The sequence below is a fragment of the Rhinolophus sinicus genome, chromosome 11, assembly GCF_057876585.1.
Source record: "Rhinolophus sinicus isolate RSI-liver-muscle chromosome 11, RSI-T2T, whole genome shotgun sequence".
Lineage (NCBI taxonomy): Eukaryota > Metazoa > Chordata > Mammalia > Chiroptera > Rhinolophidae > Rhinolophus > Rhinolophus sinicus.
The window spans coordinates 10,137,905-10,158,809 of NC_142511.1; the positions used below are offsets into that span (position 1 = coordinate 10,137,905).

General features: G+C 35.7%; 1 protein-coding gene across 4 annotated transcripts in view; it reads left to right on the plus strand.

The window, feature by feature from the left end:
- CEP350 (centrosomal protein 350) overlaps positions 1 to 20,905 on the plus strand; it is a 107,453-nt gene that overhangs the window by 4,122 nt on the left and 82,426 nt on the right. For 3 of the 4 annotated variants that reach the window (XM_019732838.3, XM_019733025.3, XM_088801605.1), the window contains exons 2-7: positions 2,574 to 2,709; positions 11,189 to 11,274; positions 12,214 to 12,260; positions 14,023 to 14,134; positions 14,980 to 15,139; positions 18,239 to 18,861. In XM_019732838.3, the coding sequence (XP_019588397.3) occupies positions 11,202 to 11,274; positions 12,214 to 12,260; positions 14,023 to 14,134; positions 14,980 to 15,139; positions 18,239 to 18,861 (1,015 nt within the window). In that variant the 5' untranslated portion in view covers positions 2,574 to 2,709; positions 11,189 to 11,201. The remainder of the gene's footprint in view (positions 1 to 2,573; positions 2,710 to 11,188; positions 11,275 to 12,213; positions 12,261 to 14,022; positions 14,135 to 14,979; positions 15,140 to 18,238; positions 18,862 to 20,905) is intronic. The other variant, XM_019732931.3, reaches the window with a different exon arrangement.

Genomic DNA, 20,905 nt, shown 5'->3' on the forward strand with positions numbered 1-20,905 from the left:
TATCGTTGAGCACAGGTACCATGGGGCCGACTTTCAGGGTCCAAATCCTAACTGCACCATCTATTAGCTGTGACCATTAGCAGGTTTTTAAAATTCATCTAGACAGTGGATGTAATTGTAGTTATTTCCTACGCGGCTCTTGTGAGAATTAAATGGGTTAATACTTAAACCCTAAGTAAGCATAATAAGCACATAAGTGTTTGCATTTACTCTTACGTACTGACATGGAAGAATGTTCATTATATAATATTGAGTAAAAAAAAATCAAGTACACGACACTGGAATATAATTCAATTTTGTAAAAAAAAACACACAGGCAAAGAAATGTAGTTTGATTTTCTTTTGATTTGCATGTATATGGAAAATGGTCTGTGAGAATAGACATCAAACTATTCTATTAGCTGTGTTATCCCTGGGGGAGTGGATGACTTTCCTTTTTTTAAATTAGATACTTTTCTATTATCTTAAGTCCCACTTTTATAATTTTTGAAAACTTTTTTCTAAACAAAGAAAATATTGAAGCAGAATTTTTTTTCTATTATACAGTCATATAAATTTGTTTTCAAATATAGTTTTTCAGAGACCTACAGATTTCATCAACAGAATGAAATCTTGAGCTTGAGGCATCTTTAGATGGTGGAGTGGGGATGGCAGTGACCACCTGAAGAAATTTCCTGGTTTGCAGTTAGAATGTCTCTCACGAAGGCATCCTGTGCTGTTGAACTTTCTGAGTGGTCTGTACACTGGGCAGCATGAAGGTTGCCAATACATGATCTCTTATGGTCGTTTTTCTTTTACGTTTATGTTAAGTCATCCAGCTTCAGCTTGTAAAACTTTTGGGGGGAAAAGGGCAGCTCGGGTTCTCATGATTCCATGATAGAAGGGAGAAAAATTGGAAACATTAATATGGAGAGTTGTAGCCAGAAGAATTTAGGATTTGGTAACAGTTGGCAAATGTGCCAGACAGAACCCACAAGGAAGCATTCTAATTTTCCATTTAAAAACAAAAAAACCTCTCTCTACACCCACCCACATTTCTATTAAAGATAATCAAAGGAAGTCTAATTTGTTTGCAAAGTCTGGTCTCATGAGACTTGGCCTGATTATTTACATAAGTACAGAGTAATAGTGATTGATCATATAGGCTCATATGACATGATTAGATTCTATTTCAAAACTTTTGTTGATGGAAGGTTAAACTTCATCTATGAAAATCCCTAATAAGTATATTTCTGTTTCTACTAGTTGGTGACCTTAAATCTTATTTCTTGATTTACAAAGTGAGCACATAGGCTAGATCGGTATTTTTTAAACCCAAGATTCCCAAGCTGTGCCCCAAGTTAAGTTGGAGTACGGGAGTGAACTCAGGCAGGCACTCTGGGGTATTTTTAGATTTTTGAGGGAAACAGTAATATTTGCCAGCTGTGGGATCTCTGTGGGATATATGACGTGCGGGACACTGCTCACACATTTAATTTGAGGTAGTACTCATGAGATTGTGCTGCAGGCCCTGTGATGACAGTATGTCTTCAAAAAGCTAGGTTTGAGGGGGTTGCTGTGATAAAAAGCATGTCCTGTGTGAAAGTCCATGTGAAACAGTAAATGAAAGTGATGGACCGGACTACCTAACAAATGAAACAGCTGGTATTTTTTTGGCACCATGAAAAAAATATTGAGACACTAAGGGTTCTGGGAACAAGCTTGGGAACCTCTAGAACTCTTGACTAGGACACTCAGAGTAAGAAATATATTTTCCGTGGGGCCATAATATTCATATATATATATATATATATATATATATATATATATATATATATATATCTCTATATAAAATGGAATGAAAGTTTTACTTAAAAATAAAATAAGAATGCCCTTACTACTTTCAATACACCTTGATACCTTGATATTGTCCGTTTAATTCTGTTCAGATTTTTTTTTGTACCTACTAATGGTCATTACTAATATTTGAAAACATGAGGCCAGATGATCCCTAACTTCCAGCTTTAATATGCTTTATTCTGTGATTAGTTATAAATGAAGTTGGACTACACTTATACAATAGATGCATCTCTGCAAATTTGTGTAGATGCTACATTTTTGTATGATGAGTTTTAGAAGGATATTTTTGCAAACAGAAGAATCTGGTTTATCTATGATAAGTTTGGGGTTTGGTGCTTTTTTAAAAGTTAAGCACTTAAAGTTTTTGTGGTTGTAGTGGACTTGTAAAAACTGCTTATGGAATTGTGGCATCTCTCCCTTTTTAAAAATAGATTTAAACATCAGTTGTGAGTAATAGCACTGGCTACAAATTAACAGGCTTCATTTCATTCATTTTTCATAGATTTGCATGTCTAAATCTATAAAGTAAGAATTTTAGTAAAGAATTTCTTTTTAGTTTTGAGCTTGTTTTAAAATATAAAATGCGTATGTACACATAACTGTTATTTTCTTTTCTTACATGTTACCGTGAAAGAAACTTTCTGCTTCAGAATGGTTAACCTCTTCATATTGCATGAAATACCTGTTGTTGTTTTTTTCCTTTTGGTCTTTCATTTGCCCTTTTTGCATTTCAGAATTGGATTCTGAGACTTCCCCATGAGACCAGCATCTTTCGGCAAACAGGTGTGGAGCGCCTAGTGTGCGCTGTGTGCTGTGCATGGACTGGACGCGGGATGGAAAAGGAGTAAACCGTCATCCGCGCAGTCCCATGTAAGAGACAGATGTGCACATAACAGTGTGGGGGAGGCGGTAAGATGAAGTGGGAGCCACGGCCCTAGGGCAAGGAGTCCGTAGAAGCTTCCAGTGGAAGAAAAAGTAGTTGTCTGTGTTTCCTTAACAGCCTCTAAATTAGCTAAGTTATTGACTATGGAAGGAAACCTTTCAAAAATTTTCCTGGTCCCCCCCCGCCCCCCCCCAAAAAAAGTGATAAGTGCACCTGTTTTTAAAGAATTCAGAAACACATCCACTGAAAAATCGCCTTCCTATCATGGACCCTCACTGCCTCTCCTTGGAGTTAACCAGTGTTAAGTTCCTTATGTATCAGGGAAGCTGTGGTCGTGGAAGCTTTACCCTTTAGGGTGAAAAATAATCCTGACTTGCAAATATAAGATACTTTTTTGGGGATGTATTCCTTGAAATTAATTTGAAGAGGAAATATTCAGGATAACTAGAAAGTGTGAGAGCAAAATATAGGCTCCTATTTTTAAGGATTTTTTTTTTTCCTGTTCTCCTTGAGTAAAAGACTCAATGCCTTCGGTTTCTCTAGTTTAGTTCTTCATATTAGTGGGGGACATGGTGTTATTTGTGATCCTTATTTTGTCGCCTATACTCCAGAGACCACACTGGCACCAAATAGTACATCGTTTTTCCTGGATTACAGTAGTTCAACCTAGTATTTGTCAAAGTTGTCGTTGAGGTTTGTATTTTATATGTAAAGGGAGGTGAAGCTAAATTCTCAGGTCATTTGTACGTGATGCTATGGGAGCGTTGGTTATTGATAGTTGACTTGGAACGGTGTCATAGGTCTGACTTAGAGCTGGAAAGCTTTCTGCTTTTCCTAGCCTGGTCCCTCCCACATTTGTCCATTGTCCATCGAGACTAGTTAGGACTACTGTTATAGGCTTGTCTTTTCTCAGCCTTTCAGGCGGATGGTTGTTTCATAGGGTCTGGTAGGGATGAGAAGACTGAAATGTAGCAGAGCTATGGAAAAAACTCTCTTGAGAGCCAGAATGCAGTCATTTCTTTCATCCTTTATTCCTAGTGCCTGGCACGTAGTAGGACCCCAATAAATAACTGAGCTGAATCAGTCTGACTGAATGAGAGCGAGCACTGTCAAATGTGAAAGGAACATTTGCTGCTAGAACATAATTGAGAACTGGCTACTTCAAAATGTCGTCTTACATCTTATTTGTGTATATACAATCGGTGTAGAACAGGATTTCTCAAACTTTTTGGTGTCAAGACCACTTCATACTCCTGAGTTACTGAAAACTCGAAGAGCTTTTGTTTATGTGGGCTATATGTATTATTTACTGTATTAGAAATTTTCAACATATTTACTTATAATAACAGTAAACACATATATTAACAAGCAACCTTTTTAAATGAAAAATAACTACATTTTCCAAAAAAACACACAAAAACAACCATTTAGTGAAAAGAGTGACATTGTTTGACATTTTTCAACTGTTTAATGTCTGGCTTAATAGAAGACATCTGGATTCTCATACGTATCTGCTTCTGCATTCAGTCTGTTGTGATATCATATGTCATGTAGCCTTTGGGAAACTCCACTATACACACTCAGAATGAGAGTGAAAAAGACAAATAATACCTTAATACTATTAGGGAAATAGTTTTGACTTCAAAAACACCCCTCCTCCCCCAAAGATCTATCTCATAGACCCTGAGAGATCCCTGGACCACACTGAGAACTCGGGGTTTAGACTCTAAATTCACAGTAGACAAGGACCTTAGAGGCACGTAGTATAATCACCGCTTACGGCTGTTTCTGGCTTGTGCAGCTGGACTGAGATAGGGAATACCTCGTTTGCTTTTGGGGAATCATCATGAGTTGGCTTTTGGAGATGTCGTGTTTGATGTGCCTTTGAGATGACTAAATTAGCAATTTGATATATGGGTTAGGATAGCAGAGATCTGGACTGGAGTCTTGGCAGTCATTGGCACGTGGATGCTATTTGAAGCCTTGAGCGTGGCTGTGGTCACCCAGGGGAGAGTGCAGTGTTAGAAAAGAGCTCAAGGTCAAACCCTCTTGACCCCTAAGATTTAAAGGAGAAGGACTAGCTAGCAAAGGAGAGTGAGAAAGAAGTGGAGAGGGGATGGAAAATCAGAGTGGAGTGGATGGAAGCCAAGGGAAAGAGTGTGTCAGGAGAGTGGTCAGCTGGGAGGAAAGCTGCCAAGAAGTCAGGCAGGTTGAGAACTTTTTGTTAGAAAATGCCCATTAGTTTTGGAGATGAGGTTTTGGTGATTTTAGTGAGAGATGTTGTGTTGTAAAGAAACAGCGGTGACAACCAACGGTGGTGGCAACCACACGGGCATTGCTTGAAGAGTGATTGAAAAGTAAGCTCTAAATGGAGACGGAACGCATTCAGTTTTTTGAGAAGTTTGTGAAGGAAAACGAGAGCAATAGTGGAGGTGGGTTGAGGGACTTTTTTGTTTAAGTAAGAAGACTTGATTAAGTATAAATGCTCATAGGAAGAATCTTGGAGAGGGGAGAAGGAAAGAGATACACATGAGAGAAAATATAATTGATGGTTGAGGTTTCTTGCGAGAACATGGAGGTGGGGAGATCTGGAAATAGATGAATATTCTTACGGCGCCTTTCCTCTAAAAGTTACTGTTTCTGTTCGTTCCCCATTCTCCCTAGTTATGAACTCTTAGCCTGCATGGTAAGAGGGAAAGTTAAATCGTAAATGTAATTCTTTTCAGTTTCTTGGCTGTTAGTTTTCTGTACTTATGAGGGGAATATTTTGGTGATATTGTTTGCTATTAGAAGTCAAATCATTTTATAAGGTTGCATCATTATTTGACTTACCGACCCTTCCGCTTTTGGTTCATGTCATTTCAGCCAGATTCCTTTCATATAATTTGTTATAGCCTTAGTGAAATTGTGTATCCATTTTCTTTTGGCAAATTAGAGTCATCCTTAGCTGACTTTGGAAGTTGATTATTGTTTTGAGCTTTCATTTATTATTTATTTATTTATTTCTTGATGATATGCATGCTATTTGTGGAAAACTACTGACATCTGAAATTAAATTTGTAGTACATCAAAAATAAGATGAAATGATGAGTGGATGGAGAGAAGGATGGATCAATATGTAATAAATGAAGTACAGTATGAGCTTTCATTTATATTTTACATGGTGCAAATAGAACCATGTCAAATGTAGTTTCTTTTTTAGTTCTTACGATACTTGACTTTAATGTGAACAAAGCAGTATTGTTCATTTATGCTTTAGCTTTTGCATGAATCAACTTGTTTCTCTACAAGATGCCAGTTAAACTCACTGTAAAATGGACAGTAGACTGAAACTCTTGAGTCACTTACTTGATTAATAAAAGTATTTTTAAGTTTTCTGAAACTTAAAAAGCTTGCAGTACAGTAAGGAGACAGTGCAACAGAGTGATACAGATTCTGTGTTACTGGTTTCTGAAAACTGGTCAGTGCTCGAGAAGAGTGGCCACACTCGGTCCTTTGAACACAGCAGTGAAATCATGTCCGGGTTCCTTTCCGTCTCCAGCTTCCTCTCGCACCATTTTCTCTGTCTAATGCCTAGGACTTCAACTGTCATGCATTTTTTGTCTCAGGACTATTCTCACATTCTTTCTATTGCCTGGCAAGCTCTTCCTTGCCTATCCTTAGCTAAATTCTTTATTCATCCTTTAGATCTTGGATTAAATGACACTGTCCTCTCTACTTCACATTTTAGATGAGTTCCTTCTGTTTGTGTTTTTATAGCACTTGCATTTTTTCCTTAATTATTTTTATCCCATTTCTAATATTTGTTGAATATCAACCTTCCAAAGCCAGCTTTTGGACTCCTTGAATGTGGGGACCACGTTTATTCTTGTCACAGCTATGGCCCCACTGCTAAGCTCTAGTCATTCCTACTGCATGCTTAGCACTCAGCAGTTATTTGTTAAATTAATGGGTGGCACGGGTCAGCTTGAGGAAAAGGTTCTTCATGAGTGTGCAGGAATACAGTCTGCTGCAACAGTGTGGTGGCGGGGGGATCAAGGAGTTTACAAGAGCATCTTACCTGCCCTATTTAGGAGAGAGGGGAGAATAAATATCTTCATCTGTAGATATTTGTCAGGAAGCTCTGCCTTTTGGAGTGAGTTTGATAACAGTTGAGGAACGCTGGTTAAATGAGTTTCTCTAAAAGAAGGTCAAGTGCATAGAAGTTAATGGAACAGAGGTTCTAAGGAGGATAGAATCTAGGTGGGAAAGCCAGGGGCCTCATGATGAAATTGTAAGAGAGGCTAGGAGATTGTGTTATAGTGGTGGCTGAGTTTGACTATTATGAGAGGCATTATGTAAATAACTGTTGGAGGCTTTCAGAGGTTTGAGAGAGAGAGATGGAGATGAAGATTCAATTTCTGGTTCTGTCACTCATTAGTTGAATGACCTTGGATTAGTTCTGGAGTCTGTCTGATACTGTTTGTTCATCAAAATCGATACGTGAGTAGTTGCCTCACCGGTTGTGATAGGGAGTAGGAAGCATATCTGGGAAACTGCAGTCCTCAGCCACCTAGAAGGAACACAGAAAATGGTAGCTGTGGTTATTAACTGCCCTCATAGTCTCCCCCACAGTGTTAGAGGGGCTGCAATTTTGGCTTCTGGTTTAAAGGGATTTTTGCTGTCAGGTGTTCTAGCTTCGGAGGAGAGATGTTCTCAGGTGGTTGTGAAACAGGATTGGTTTTCTCCACCAATGCTTGTTTTTATGGAATCAACAGTGTTTTTGGAGGCGTCAGGTTTCAAAGAGTAGAATTGAAGATAATCTCTAGACGTGTAGTTCTCAGAGCCTGCTCTGTGTTGGGATCCCTGTAGACCTTTAAAAATACTGCTATTTGGCGTCTTCGCAGACCCACTGATTCAGAATCTCTTGGGGGTGGAGCCTCTGCATCTCTGTTTATAACGTGATCTGGGTCCTTCCGCTCCTAGGGCTGCTTGAGAAGGAGGCTCAGGAGACGGCCCCGCAGCTGCCTGCTGGAAGGCGTCGGTGGCTGCTCTGAAAGTCCTTGCGGTGGGGATGACGGGATGCACGTCTGGGCGGTTTGGGAGAGAGTTGTCTTTACAGGCTTGAAAACTAGCTATAGAGTGTGAGTGGAGGGAATAAGGACTTTCAAGAACTGTATGTAAAAAGTATTTAAATACAAAGGACGTTTTCTGTGTGTTCCTACTTGCCATGGAAGAAACAATTAGCAGATACGATATGATGATTTTATGACCAGAGGTACATTTTGAAATGCTATGCTGGCATCTTAAGACTTATATTTTGTACATTAACCTTAGTGCCCGTTCTCATCATGTATTCAGATTTTTAAAAAAGAAGCCAAGCTTGTTATCATATTATATTTCAATAAATTCGTATTCACATATACGTACGAGTATATATATCTGTATGTGTATGTTATATTGCATGTCTCATTCAGTGTGGTAAAGGTCTTTTTGAGTTTTGAGAGAAATTTTATTACATTGTAGTTTTATTCATAGAGTAATCCCTTTTTTAGATTTAGAAAAGTTAAACATGTATAAATATGAATATTCGATACAGAAATCAGAAATTAGATATAGAAATTAAAGGCAAGAAAGGGAGGAAAGGAAGTCAGGTAAGAGATTAATATGGAAAACAGCAAAGCAAGAGGGAAAAATATCAGAAAAGAAAACAGGAGGTGAATGGGAAAAAGAGGAAAATATACTACTGATATTTGAAGAGAATATGCCAAATTTGTTTTTTGGGGCATGGATATAAATGTTTCCCTACTTTTAAGTAAATTTTCTTAAGTGAGACTATACCAGAGAATGAAAAAAAATGATAATAGATGAAAAAAGTGTTAGGCGCTCCACCTCCCTCTTTCAACTCACTTTGACTTGTAGGATTTGAGGAGAAGGAATGATGCTGGTTGGGTTTTAGAAGGAAAACATTGACTTTCCTGACCGAATGAATTGCATATGATCTAGGACAGTTACTTCAGTTTCCATGTTAGGATTCTGGCCGCTTACTGTCCATTAGATACTCGTGTATTGTGGAGACTTTGCTACTGCGTTTCACTGTAGGTCAGGTGGAGTTTGGGTCTGTTGAGGATAGGTACTCAGCGACATCACCGTCCTTCCAGAATCAGGGACTTTGGTTGCCAGCAGAATTCTTAATAGTGTGGATGTGTGTGGCAAGTTGTGGTCTGGCAGGTAGCAGTAGGACCCCTCTAGTAATCCCTGCAAAGAATCGTTAGGCGGGGGCCACACGTTCCCCTCCAAGAAACACAAAGATTTTTTTGTGAGGTTGAAGCCATGGGTCTAGTGCTTAGTTTTTGCTCTGGGTGTGTAGCTGGGGGAAATGTCGTCTTCCTTTTCTGCTGTTTAATGAATCTAGATGCCAGTGTTTTATTGCCCCAGTTTAACTGCTAATTATCTGTTCATGTCCAGAGAGTGAATAAATGGACCTCCAGTACAGTTTATGCATAGTAGTTCTTGTGCTTTTTTTTTTTTTCTTTTCGCCTAATCATAATAAGGCTCTTACTTGATTATAGCCAGAGCAATAGCATTATCTTTTGCTCTAGTTTTCTGATTCATTGCACGTTAATGATGATGGGCTTTTATCAAATGACTCCCATTGTTTCCATGGTATCATACATTTCGTTTATTATATGGCCACCTGTAGCCCTCTTTTTTTCCCTGTTATCATCAGCAAGGGCAATTAAGCTTTTTGTGTGTGTGCCTTGTAGTTTATTCTTACAGGCTACTTGCAAATTAGTTGTGAATTCCATTCCCCAGTTTTTTTTTTCCCCCCTGGCTTACTGGCCTAGTAGTGTATGTTAATTGTGTTTCCTCTTCCTTTTTTATGAATAGTTTCCCAGCCTGGCTTTTAAACCACCTCGTCTGCTGCTGTGATCATGTTTCTTGTCACTTTTGTTGATTTACCCCACTCCCCACCCTATTCATCCTTTCACTGGCAGCTCTGCCTTTGATTCCTCTTTATTCTTTTCTGTTTATATTGAGATCATAATAGCTTCCAGCACTGCCATTTGTTTATTCATTGAAGGGTTCTGTTGATAAGAAGATGAGTTAGAAGATATAGTCCTTACGGACAACCTTGTGGGGTTGATATTTGTTGATATTTGTATCAACAAATATGCGCTTTGTAACTTTATTATATAACTCATCGCATTATATACCGTTCATATGTTCCTCTTCCAATTAGATTGTGAGCATTAAGTGTTCACCTAATACTCATTCAATGAATGGGTGAGTGTGTGTGTGTGTGTGTGTGTGTGTGTGTGTGTGTGTGTGTTAGTTAATAAGGGCTATAAAAAGTGAACAGAATGCTGTGGGAAACAGATGAAGTAGTAATTCTATTAAAGCACAGTCTGGAAAAGATCTATAGGTGATGACAGTAGAGTTTGGTCTTGAAGAATATTACTGTCAGAGAAAATTTAGGAAAAGAAGATAGGGAGATAATGACTATTTCTAGATGTGCAGAGAATGCACTCTAGGTGTGGTCATTTGACAGGAACAATTGGTATACAGTGAAGATAGCAGCGGGTAAGACTGTACATCAACGTTTGAAGGCTTCCAAGTTCCATCCTGCTAAGGCATTTGGAACTTTTTCCTGTAGGGTGATAGGCATTGAAGAGTTATAAAAGCAAGTTGTTAGGTTCTGTTTTGGAAAGATAACTGTGGTTGCAGTATGGAGAATAGATTAGGAACAGAATAATTTAGGAAGCTTTTTACCATAATTTAGGGTAAAGATGATGCTCTGAGCAGTGGCAAGGGGAAGATGAGAAATTAGAAAAGTGTCTTTATAAAATTTTTTTAACAACTTTATGTTTATGGAGGTATATTTTTATATACCATAACAGACAAACATTTTAAAGATAGTGTTGTTCACCTCTCTTAATTCTTGACGGATTAAATAGGCAAAAAAGAATACACAAATGTTCAATAAGTAAGTAATTCTAAAATTCCCATATGGCTATAGAATATAGTTGTTGTCATGTTTGCTATAAAACATTTAACTGGGAAGGCAGTTTCATTGTTGCCCAAGAAATGATCTTGAATACGTTTAATGTTTGATTTGGTAAACACTTTAAAGGGGTTGGAAAAGGCATTTTGCATATTAAAATTTATACTTTCAAGATAGAATACGCTTGACAGGTTAGATTCTCTTCTTTCTATAAAGAGATTTTTCTCATTGTACCTTTTCCTCAATAATTCGTTTTTCTATTTTTTAGAGAATGGTGATGTTTTATATGTTGTGTATATTCTTACATAAAGAACAGACCTACTTAGATATTAGAATGTCAGGAATTCTTAAAAGGGTATAAAGATAACTTAGAGATGACAAATTCTTTTTCTGACTTTAATGAAAGGCACGATAAATCAGGGCATTTTCTTTACTGACATTATAATATTGATGACCAATGAATGCTGGTGATGTGATTGTAGGTAAATTGGCAGGATGAGGAGCAGCAAATCAAAAGAGGTGCCTTTACCAAATCCAAGGAATTCTCAAAGCAAGGATACTGTTCAAGGTATGTGGTTTTTTTTAACTGAACTTAGTGCCTTGTTTAGGTCATATGTATAAAATTCTGGCCTAATCAATAAATGAAAATTTTACATATGCTTTGATTTATAAAAAATGGATACTTTTTAAATTTTAATTTTGTTTTAAAAATACAAAGGACCTCACCATCAATGTCATCCTATGGCGAACTGTTTTATAAAGTAAAAAATCCTTTTTAATAAAGACTCAGTATACGTAAAATTAGTTTTATACAATTTCTTAGAAATTCTGACTTAATGTCAATAAATGATATACTATAGCTCTTAATACAGTTACAAACTTACACAGTGCACAGATAGCAAAGTAATAGTCTCGTTGAACGTTTTTTAAATGATGCATTGGGAGTAACTTTAGACTATGATATTTTTGAGTGACATTGACAAACCCTTCCTCTAGAGTACATCTAGAGGAAGAGTATTGGGTTTGTGAGGGATCTGGAAATCATGTCATATGAGCATTTGGAGAAAATGAAAATATCCTCGAGAAAGATGACTCGGGAAATATGAGGCTTCATACTATTTGAAGGGCTGTTATCCTAAAGAATAAATAGATTTTACCTTTGTTTCTACTAGTAGATCAAAGTCTGGAATAGTTTTCTAATCTTTACACATTATGATGTAAAATGCAGTGCAATACAGAATTTTGTATTTGTTCAGGTCATTGGGGTACATTGTTGGAGATGTCTGGGGGTGTGTGGGTGTGGGATATTCCAGCTGTAATACAGCTCTAAACCATATACTGGGAGAAGAACCGTGTTTTGACTCAATATAATACAGCACTTGCTGAGAAATAGTTCTGTCTAATGAAGTGGTTCTCAAACTTTTGAGTGTATTTGAGAGCTTATTAAAATGCATGTTCTGAGGTCCACTTCAGAGGTTCTGATTCAGTGAGTTTCGATGTTCCTCAGCAGATATAACCACATCGTGGGATGCACTTTCTCAGACCAAGGCTGCTGTAAGTAGTTATAGCTTCCATTTATTTTTCTCTGGTTTAAAATTGATTTCCTGTTATGAGTGAATAGGTTACAATTTTTCCTATAGTGCTTTTCTGATAGAAAAATAAACATTTTGGTAAGAAGTTACATACCATATATTACAAAATGAACATTAATGACAACTATTAAATAGTAAAAGAGTAGTCAAGACACTACTTTAGATATCAGGAACATTAACATAAAATGTATGACATGAAATATTACAATAATTTGTGTTCTTTATTTTCCATTAATAAATCTGTTCATGCGGTATGTTGAAATGAAGATTTAAAACATAGGATGAATTTGGGAAGGTGGGGCTGTGTCTGTGTAGAAGGCTCAGTCAGAGGAAATGAAAGGAACAACTAGATCCTGAATGGACTGTGAGTTGCCTCCTCGTATTGTGGCAATAATAGACGGTTTCCTTAGCGCTACTGGAGAAGAATGGATGTGGGCAACCTGTTCTCATTTGTGTTCTGTCCAATCTTGTCTGGAGTTTAGGAAGCCAAATTGGACAAGTAATGCATAGTCCCTTCAAAGGGAGACCCCTTCCTTTTGCTTTTCTTTTTCATTTGCTTTCTCTGCACATTACTCTTCTATTATGTCCTTATTTGTTTTCTTTTATATTCTCCCTGAGTTTGAATCACCTGTTTCTTTATGGTTTGAATATGGTATTTTCTGTCCCCTTAGCTTTTGAACTAGTTTGAAAATCAATCTGGAAAAGGTGCTATAATCTAGATTTGATCATACTGCAGGGTCAGATTTTGGCCCCATAAATACAGCAATCTATATTCTTTCTCTCCTGCGTAAGCATTATGCATCTATTATTTAGGAATAGTTTCTATCCTCCAATTTAATTTAGAGCTAAACTAATTTAGAGCTGAACTGTTAGTAGTTTTTCAAAATGATTTGGTTTTTTAAAACATTTTTAAGGATGATAAGGGCTCATAATATAAATGGGGAAAGCCTGATATAGAACTATTAACATTATAGGATTATTTCAATTTTGTGAGTACACTCTATTACAAAAATTTGAAAGAAGATAAATCAGAATTTTATACAAAGTTTTTATCTTTCTGTGGTGAAATTTTGATGATTTTAACTTCATTTTATTATTATACCTTTTCTGTTTTCTGCTGTAAACATATCATACTCTACTATTTAGGAGAAATTGCTTTTAAAAATCATTGAGAACATTGGTGGTTATGTCAAAAGTTGACTTATATTGTAAAGTGTGTGGCAACCTGAATTCTGTCTTGTGATTTTGTCCTTATTGTGAAACTTATTTTATAGACACAAGACTATAAAAAGTTGTGGCTGTTTGAATAGTCCTTAGTTTTAGTCAACCTGAATTGTTCTTTCCTCATTTTTGCATGTAAAATGCACAAGATATATGCATAATGATAATACCGAATATAATATCAGAAAATGTACTGCTTTAAAAAAAAAACCCAACAATTAAAAGAAATCAGTCAAGACAAATAGAAACTCTTTGATATTCTTCAGAATCTTTTTTATTTTCTTGTCTAAATTTGGGCAGCATTGTGCCAGCTATTTGTATAGATAAAGTAGAAAATAAAGAGAAAACTATTATTTTGTTCATTAAAGTAAAACATTCCTGAGTTTTTTCCACTTTGGAGAAAGCTACTGAACAATATAGTTTTAAATAACTATGTAAATCAATCATAGCTGGTTTATTTACAGAATTAACCTATTTGTTGTGATGGTGTTTATTAACTTTAGCTGAGACACATTGAAAACAAATTAGAAGTAGCCCCTACAAGTACAGCTGTGTTTGATTCTGTCATGGATACCAAGAGATCTGCAAGTGCTACCCGAAAAATAAGTAGGAAAGGTATGTATGAAGTTACTTCCAAAGATATAAATACACTAAATATAAATTTTGATGTTAGTTTTGTTCAATTGAATTTCTTCTTAAGAGTCCCATGTACTTGCTGTCTTGTCAGAGACTGTACCCCATAGCATTTAGGTTTTTGCCTTTGGTACTCAGTAGTTAGTGACGCATCCTCATCAGTGACTGTAGGTGATGTCTTCTCATCTTTTGATCAGGGACTTTAGCATCACTGCGTCACCTTTGACAATGAGTTTTCATTTGTTTTTAGTGATGACAGTTGGATCTTGAGCCTTTGGGGATTATATATGTCTTTTTTTTTTTTTTTAATTTGCAGGTATAGACTATCACTTTGAAATTTAGCTGGCTTAAGATTTATGTTTTTTGTTGGGGTTTAAAATCATAAATGGAATATCTGTCTTAGAGATACTATCATAAATGTACACAATACAAATATTTTCTTTGGTTACCTTTCATGTATTCTGTGGTTTCCTAATTAGTGGGCTAAAACTTGCAGGTTAGTATTTCTACTGAAACAGTGATTTTTTTTTCAACCTGTGAGTCTGTTAGGTTTATCTGATACTTGTTTTTTGAGTGAGTGACAGCCTTTGACAAAAAGAAATTTTATGTCTAATTTTATTTTGCATTGCTTGATTAGAATACAATCTTTCTCTATAGATTGAGTTACTGTAATAATTTAACCAAAAATGTTTTTCATCTACTTACATAATATCCAACTGGAGATGCCAGAAATAATAGATACCTAAGTTATTTCCTTAGATACTAGCCACATTCAGAGACAATCATATTTTATATCATGTGTTCTCACAGATTTCCTTTTCCTTCAGATGGTAGATACCTGGATGATTCTTGGCTCAATGCTCCAAACTCCAAATCTTCTAAATCACGAAAAGAGAAATCTCGTAGTCCTCTCAGAGCCACCACCCTGGAGAGTAATGTAAAGAAAAATAATCGTGTGGAATTTCGTGAACCTTTGGCTTCTTACCGGTTAGTGTTTAAAAAAAAAAAAAGTTATCAAATGAGGCCACCCTGTAATATTCACAGTAAAATTATAGTTTATTTCCTGAGTTTTTCATAGTACCCTGGCTTCTAGTATTATTACCTTTTTCATTTTTCTAAGAAATAAAGCAAAAATCTTTTATATTATGAAATACTAACTTTCTACTCTCACAGATTAAATGTCTGGGGGGAAGAAGTAGTAATATTTGCTCCATGCCACTGCCACCATTGTAATGTATTTCCTACAGACAAATTACTAGGAAGTGTCTTTTTTTTTTTTCTCTTAATGTTTTTTTTTCTTCTTTTTGTTTTCTTTTGGTAGCATTAATCAGTTACCTAAAATTTCCTCTTGCGAATGTGAGTTAGTTTATTGTTTTACCTTTTTGCCAGTGACTCCTTTCAGCGACGTATTGAATCAGATGTTCAAGCATGATGTATGAATTTTGATAGTATGGATAATATGAAATGTTTTGTGTTTGTGTTAGCTAGTAATATAGGATATTCAACCGATAAAATTACAGAGTTTTGTATTTGTTTGAGGAACATTTTACTAATGATATAAATGTGTGTTCTTAGTATTAGTAAATAGTAATAAGTAATAGACACTGCACCTTAGATTTCTTTGTTTCATTTATAGGCATTTTTAGTATTTTAAAGTGTCAGTAAATCAAGGAGTTTCATGTTGGTGCTTGATAGTACTGGGTATATATGTTTGTACTCTTAAATTTGAGAGAAAGCATTTGGGAGATGAAGGTGGATTATGAGTTCTGTTTTCATTATGTTTAATTTGTTGCAGTTTTGAAATATTTAGGTGAAAATATTCAGTAGGCTTTTGGAAATTTGAGTAGGAATGTGTGCACAAAGGTTAGGGCTGGGAATATAAATTTGGGAGTTTTCACTAGTGTTGAAGTGATAAAAATGGTGAAGAAAATGTTGAGAGAAGGCCAGGGACTTAATGTGGGTGAAAGTTTATAGTTTAGAAAAAAGAGAAAGAAAAAATTTGAAAAATAATCAGAGTTCAGAATCTTTAACCACAAAAATATTACGCAACTTGCCTAGAAACACTATCATCAGAATTGAAAGTAAGTTACTGACTTTTTATATTCTAATATTCTTCCTGCTAAGGTTACTATCTGATATTTAAAATTGTGTAAATTTTCTTTTAAGAAAATGAAAAAGTACCTACAGGATAGCTATGAATACAATGCCCTTCACCTGGCCAACTTTATTCATACTTTCAAACTCATCTTTTATTGCCTTCTGTATGAAACATTGTGAGATCTGTTTCTATGCCACTTCATTCCCCCAGCTGATTTAATCCTTCCTCTGTGCTCCTATAATACTATATAACTTCCTCTATTAGAGCATTTTCATACTGCATTATATTTTGATTCCATAGCTACCTATTACATTTATTTATGTAAGGCTATAAATCTATCTTATTCTCAAAGCATTATCTTAATGCCTGTCATTTGCTAAGTATTCCATAAATATTTTCCCCAACATTTTATTATGAAATTTTTCATATTTACAGAAAAGTTGAAAGATTTGTATAGTGAACACACTTATATGTATTTAGTAAATACTTAATGAGTGACTGAATGAATGACTGAAATTTCTCCTCCCTCCCTCCCTTCCTGTTCAGTTGTCCTTCCCTTTTTAAGATGAAGCATGGTATGTAACCTACCTTTTTATGCTTTATTTTATTCTGTACAGGTGCTAATTCTAAACCTAAATCATTTAAACTGAATTGTTACAGTCTGGTCAAGATAGTGAAAATAATCGCAGTTAGTCTTGATATCTAGTGGAAGCTTCAGGACTCAGTTCTCAGCCCACTCAGAACAGGGTCTGATGTTTTCTGGGTCATGGACCTCAGTGAGAATCTGATGAAAGCTGTAGACTATCTCCTCAGAAAAAAGCAAGGACTCGTATACTCACACTAGATCCAATAGACACAGTTACCATGTGATGCGGTAATAGAGTCATGGCTGTAAGAATCGTGGTGGTGCTTTATGCCTTGACATGAACCATCTGGATCAGTGCTGTACAGTTACCCCATTAATGTGAGCCACACATGTAATGCAAACACTTTTAGTAGGCACATGTACATACACCCAAAGGTGTCTTACATTCTTCTTGTTATTGTTGTTTTCAGTCTGGAGAATTCGGTATGTGGTTTACAGTACAGCACATCACAGTCTGGACTAGCCCCATTCCAAGTGCTCAGTAGCCACATGGCTAATGTCTCCTCTTTCAGACATTGCAGGTCGAGGCTGTTGTGATGTCTCCTTTTTAATTTTGTTGGTTATTTTTTTCATGATTCATGTGCTCTTCTTACTGCTGAGTCTTGTATTCGTTAACCTCCTTTTTCGTACACTGCTTCTTTTCATAAAATATAACTTATTAGAATGATGTATAAAATAAAAATAGTCTCTGAAGGGAGGCTTTTGCTAGTGCTTTCGTGAATAGAGAATATGGACTTGGTGATAATGTACTTTGGCTGTGTCTAGTCTTTTTGCTTACTCTGGAGTTTCTAGATATGCTTTACATAGTTCGAAGCTGCCCAAAAAGTGGTCTTTGGTTCAGAGAGGTTTAACTTTACTAACCATATTTATTTGGAGAAAAATATTCATTGTACCTCCACTTTATTTCTCCTCCCATCTATTTGTTAATTTTGTGTGTCATTTAGAAGTTACACATATGAAATGCCAGGATTTGAGAACTTTTTTTCCCTAGTATACTTAAGTTTCATAAAGGAGTAAAATAATACATTTTGGTAAAAGGTGTCAAGTGAATATCCAAAGTCAGATTGTAATCCTATTTTCTGGGATTCTTAAGGAAATCTCTCCAAACATCTCTTGCATTTTCCTTATTTTATAATATGCAGATTATGACTTAGAACTTGATAGAGGGGGCCATTAAGCATTGAGTCTTAATATTAGTAGTGGTTATTTTACTATTTTTAACCTACTGGAATTTCTGGGGTTTTTTGGTCTCTAATGTTAGCTTAGATTTATCCGATTGTATAACTAGTTTCAGTTTGACGGGTTTTTGTATTCTTTATTTAAAACTATTTTTTGATCATAGGGAAATTCATGGCACACCTTCCAATATAAGTCCCAGCCCTTTAGAGTCAAAGCATGTATATTGTGTGGATGTTAACGAAGAAAAGCCTGAGAATGGGAACCGGATGATAAACAATCGAGAAGAACGGAATGTGTGTTGCTGTGATTTTGAGAGTTCCCAATCATCTGTCATCAATGATACTGTGGTTAGGTTTTTAAATGATCGACCAGCAATTGATGCATTACAAAATTCTGAATGTTTGATGAAGATGGTAGCTCCTATGAGAACTGAGGAAGAAAAGCCTAATAGAACAAAAGGAAATGAGAACAATTTGAAGGCTTCTGTCAGTAACGTGGGCCATGATGCTGATCCAAAAGTGTTACGGCTGACTGACTCTTCTCCCTCTTCCACTAGTCCTTGTAATTCCCAAAGATTAGATCTCTTAAAACGGCGACAGCATGACATCAAACTGGAAAAACTCAAGGAGCGGATTAGGAAACAGTGGGAACACTCAGAAGAAACAAATGGCCGGGGCCAGAACCTGGGTCATGTCGACCACCCAGTAATGGTTGTTAATGTTGATAACTCAGTGACCGCAAAAGTCAGGAAAGTGGCGGCAGCACCACCTGCTCCAGCATATAAAGGTTTGTAAGCATCAGTCTTTGTGCCTCTCGCTTTCCTTCTGCCTCCCTGTTCCTCTTTCTCCCCAGGATGTATTTGAGGAGAGAGAATCGTCTTTAGAATGGAGAGTAATTCTCAGATCACATGAATAAGAAATTCAGTCCAGGTGCAGGTTCAAAATGCAGATCCCCAGATACTACACTAGACCTAAAGCACTCGAGTTTCTGGGAGTAGAGTCCAGAATTGGAATTTTTAACAAGGCCTTTTGGAGTCTCTTATAGTTTGGGAACCACTGTAGGAACATTTAATATGTTAAACAAAAGAGGAAATAAAGATTAATACATTTTCAGAGAACTGAAAGAATATTGCTCTTACACTGTCGTTGTATTTGGATTGTTATTAGGAATTCTTTCAGAAGTAATATTTAAAAGATAATCTAGTCAATTCCAGTTAATATTTGGTTACAGAATATTTTGGCACTGACATTTGGTTCCTGTTGTTATTTTAACACTAAGGGTTTTTACTCTCATGTTTTTGTTTTCTTTTAAACTTTTATTTATTTAAGTGTGTTTTTCTAGGACCCATCAGCTCCAAGTCAAGTAGTTGTTTCAATCTAGTTGTAGAGGGTGCAGCTCACAGTGGCCCATGTGGGGATCGAACCGGCAATCTTGTTAAGAGCACTGCGCTCTAACCAACTGAGCTATCCAGCTGCCCCTACCATCATGTTTAAGAAAACAAATATTTAAGTTGGATTTATACCAACATTTGTAGTTTTCCATTGAGAAAATGCCTTTCAGAGAGAAAGGCATTTCATTTCTCTTGCTTTTTTAGCCAGTCAATTTTTTATATATGATGGTTTTAAGGAGTTTGTATTTTTATGTTCCTGAAATTATTTTCACAGGGTCGTCCATGTAACGTTTTCAATAAAGAGTTGATTCATCGGTCATGTTTGTCTGTGTTAGACTTTTGTCATTAAAACTTCTGCTATTGTAGTCTTTCTTTTGTGCATATTGTTTCAAGTTCAGTTTTTCTAGATAAATGTTTGAAGATCGAAATATTGTCAAGATTTCTTCTGTTACTTTGAAGTTATTAACAAACTAGGACAGTTTTTGCTGTAGTCAATTTTGTTTTGTATTTTTATGTCAAGTCTGATTTTTCTCTGACCACTTTTATAGTTTTTTTTATAGTCCTAAAGTTTCTTTAGTCATTTTTGTCTGCAGAACAAATTTTACCGTGTACAGTTTGAGCAATTATAAGTTTTATTTTGTGTTGCTTATTATGTTTTGCTAGTGGTACTCATTGTGAATGAGATGAAAATAGATAATTTGCATCTTATTCTAGTTAATTTGTGATAAAATTGAGAGCAGTTCCCCTTTAAGTATAGGAAAAAATTGCTCTGTTATCTAACTATTATTAATAAAATTCTTTGATATCTTTTTAGTTATTTGTGTACCATGTAATAATTGTCCACACTGTTGACAGAGCAAATAGCAAATGGGGGGGTCAAAATGTTCTTGTTGGTTCTGAGATAGTGAGTGATTATTCAAAACTTTTGCTATACTTATATTAGACCCATTAAATGCAGATTGTACATTTAAACTTTGTTCATTCTAGAAGTTAAAGTTCTGAAATTCCAAAGTTATTGCAGTGAGGCAAAGTTAAGATGGTCAATATGTATCCATATTTTATTTAATAATTTATCAGAATCTAAAAAAAAAAACTAAAGAACCAGAGTAAAAATCTTAAATATAACTTTCTCTCAGTTGGTGACTGGATTTGTATATTCCTTATACTTACTAATTTTTAATGTGTTAGTTTTCATATTAACATTTTATAAATATAACTTTTGGGGGGCTTAATTTATGAAATGTAGCATATATTAGAGAAATTATAACAATGTGGTTTGCAGTGTCCTAAGCAGTGGGATTTATTTTTCCCAATAGTGAATAACCGTTTTTCTGCCAACTTTTTGGCAGTGTAGAATTAAAAGCATCTTAATCTACTGTATTCTAAAGTGACAATTTCATTTGTCTGAATACATAATAAATTCACTTGGTTCAGAAGTCA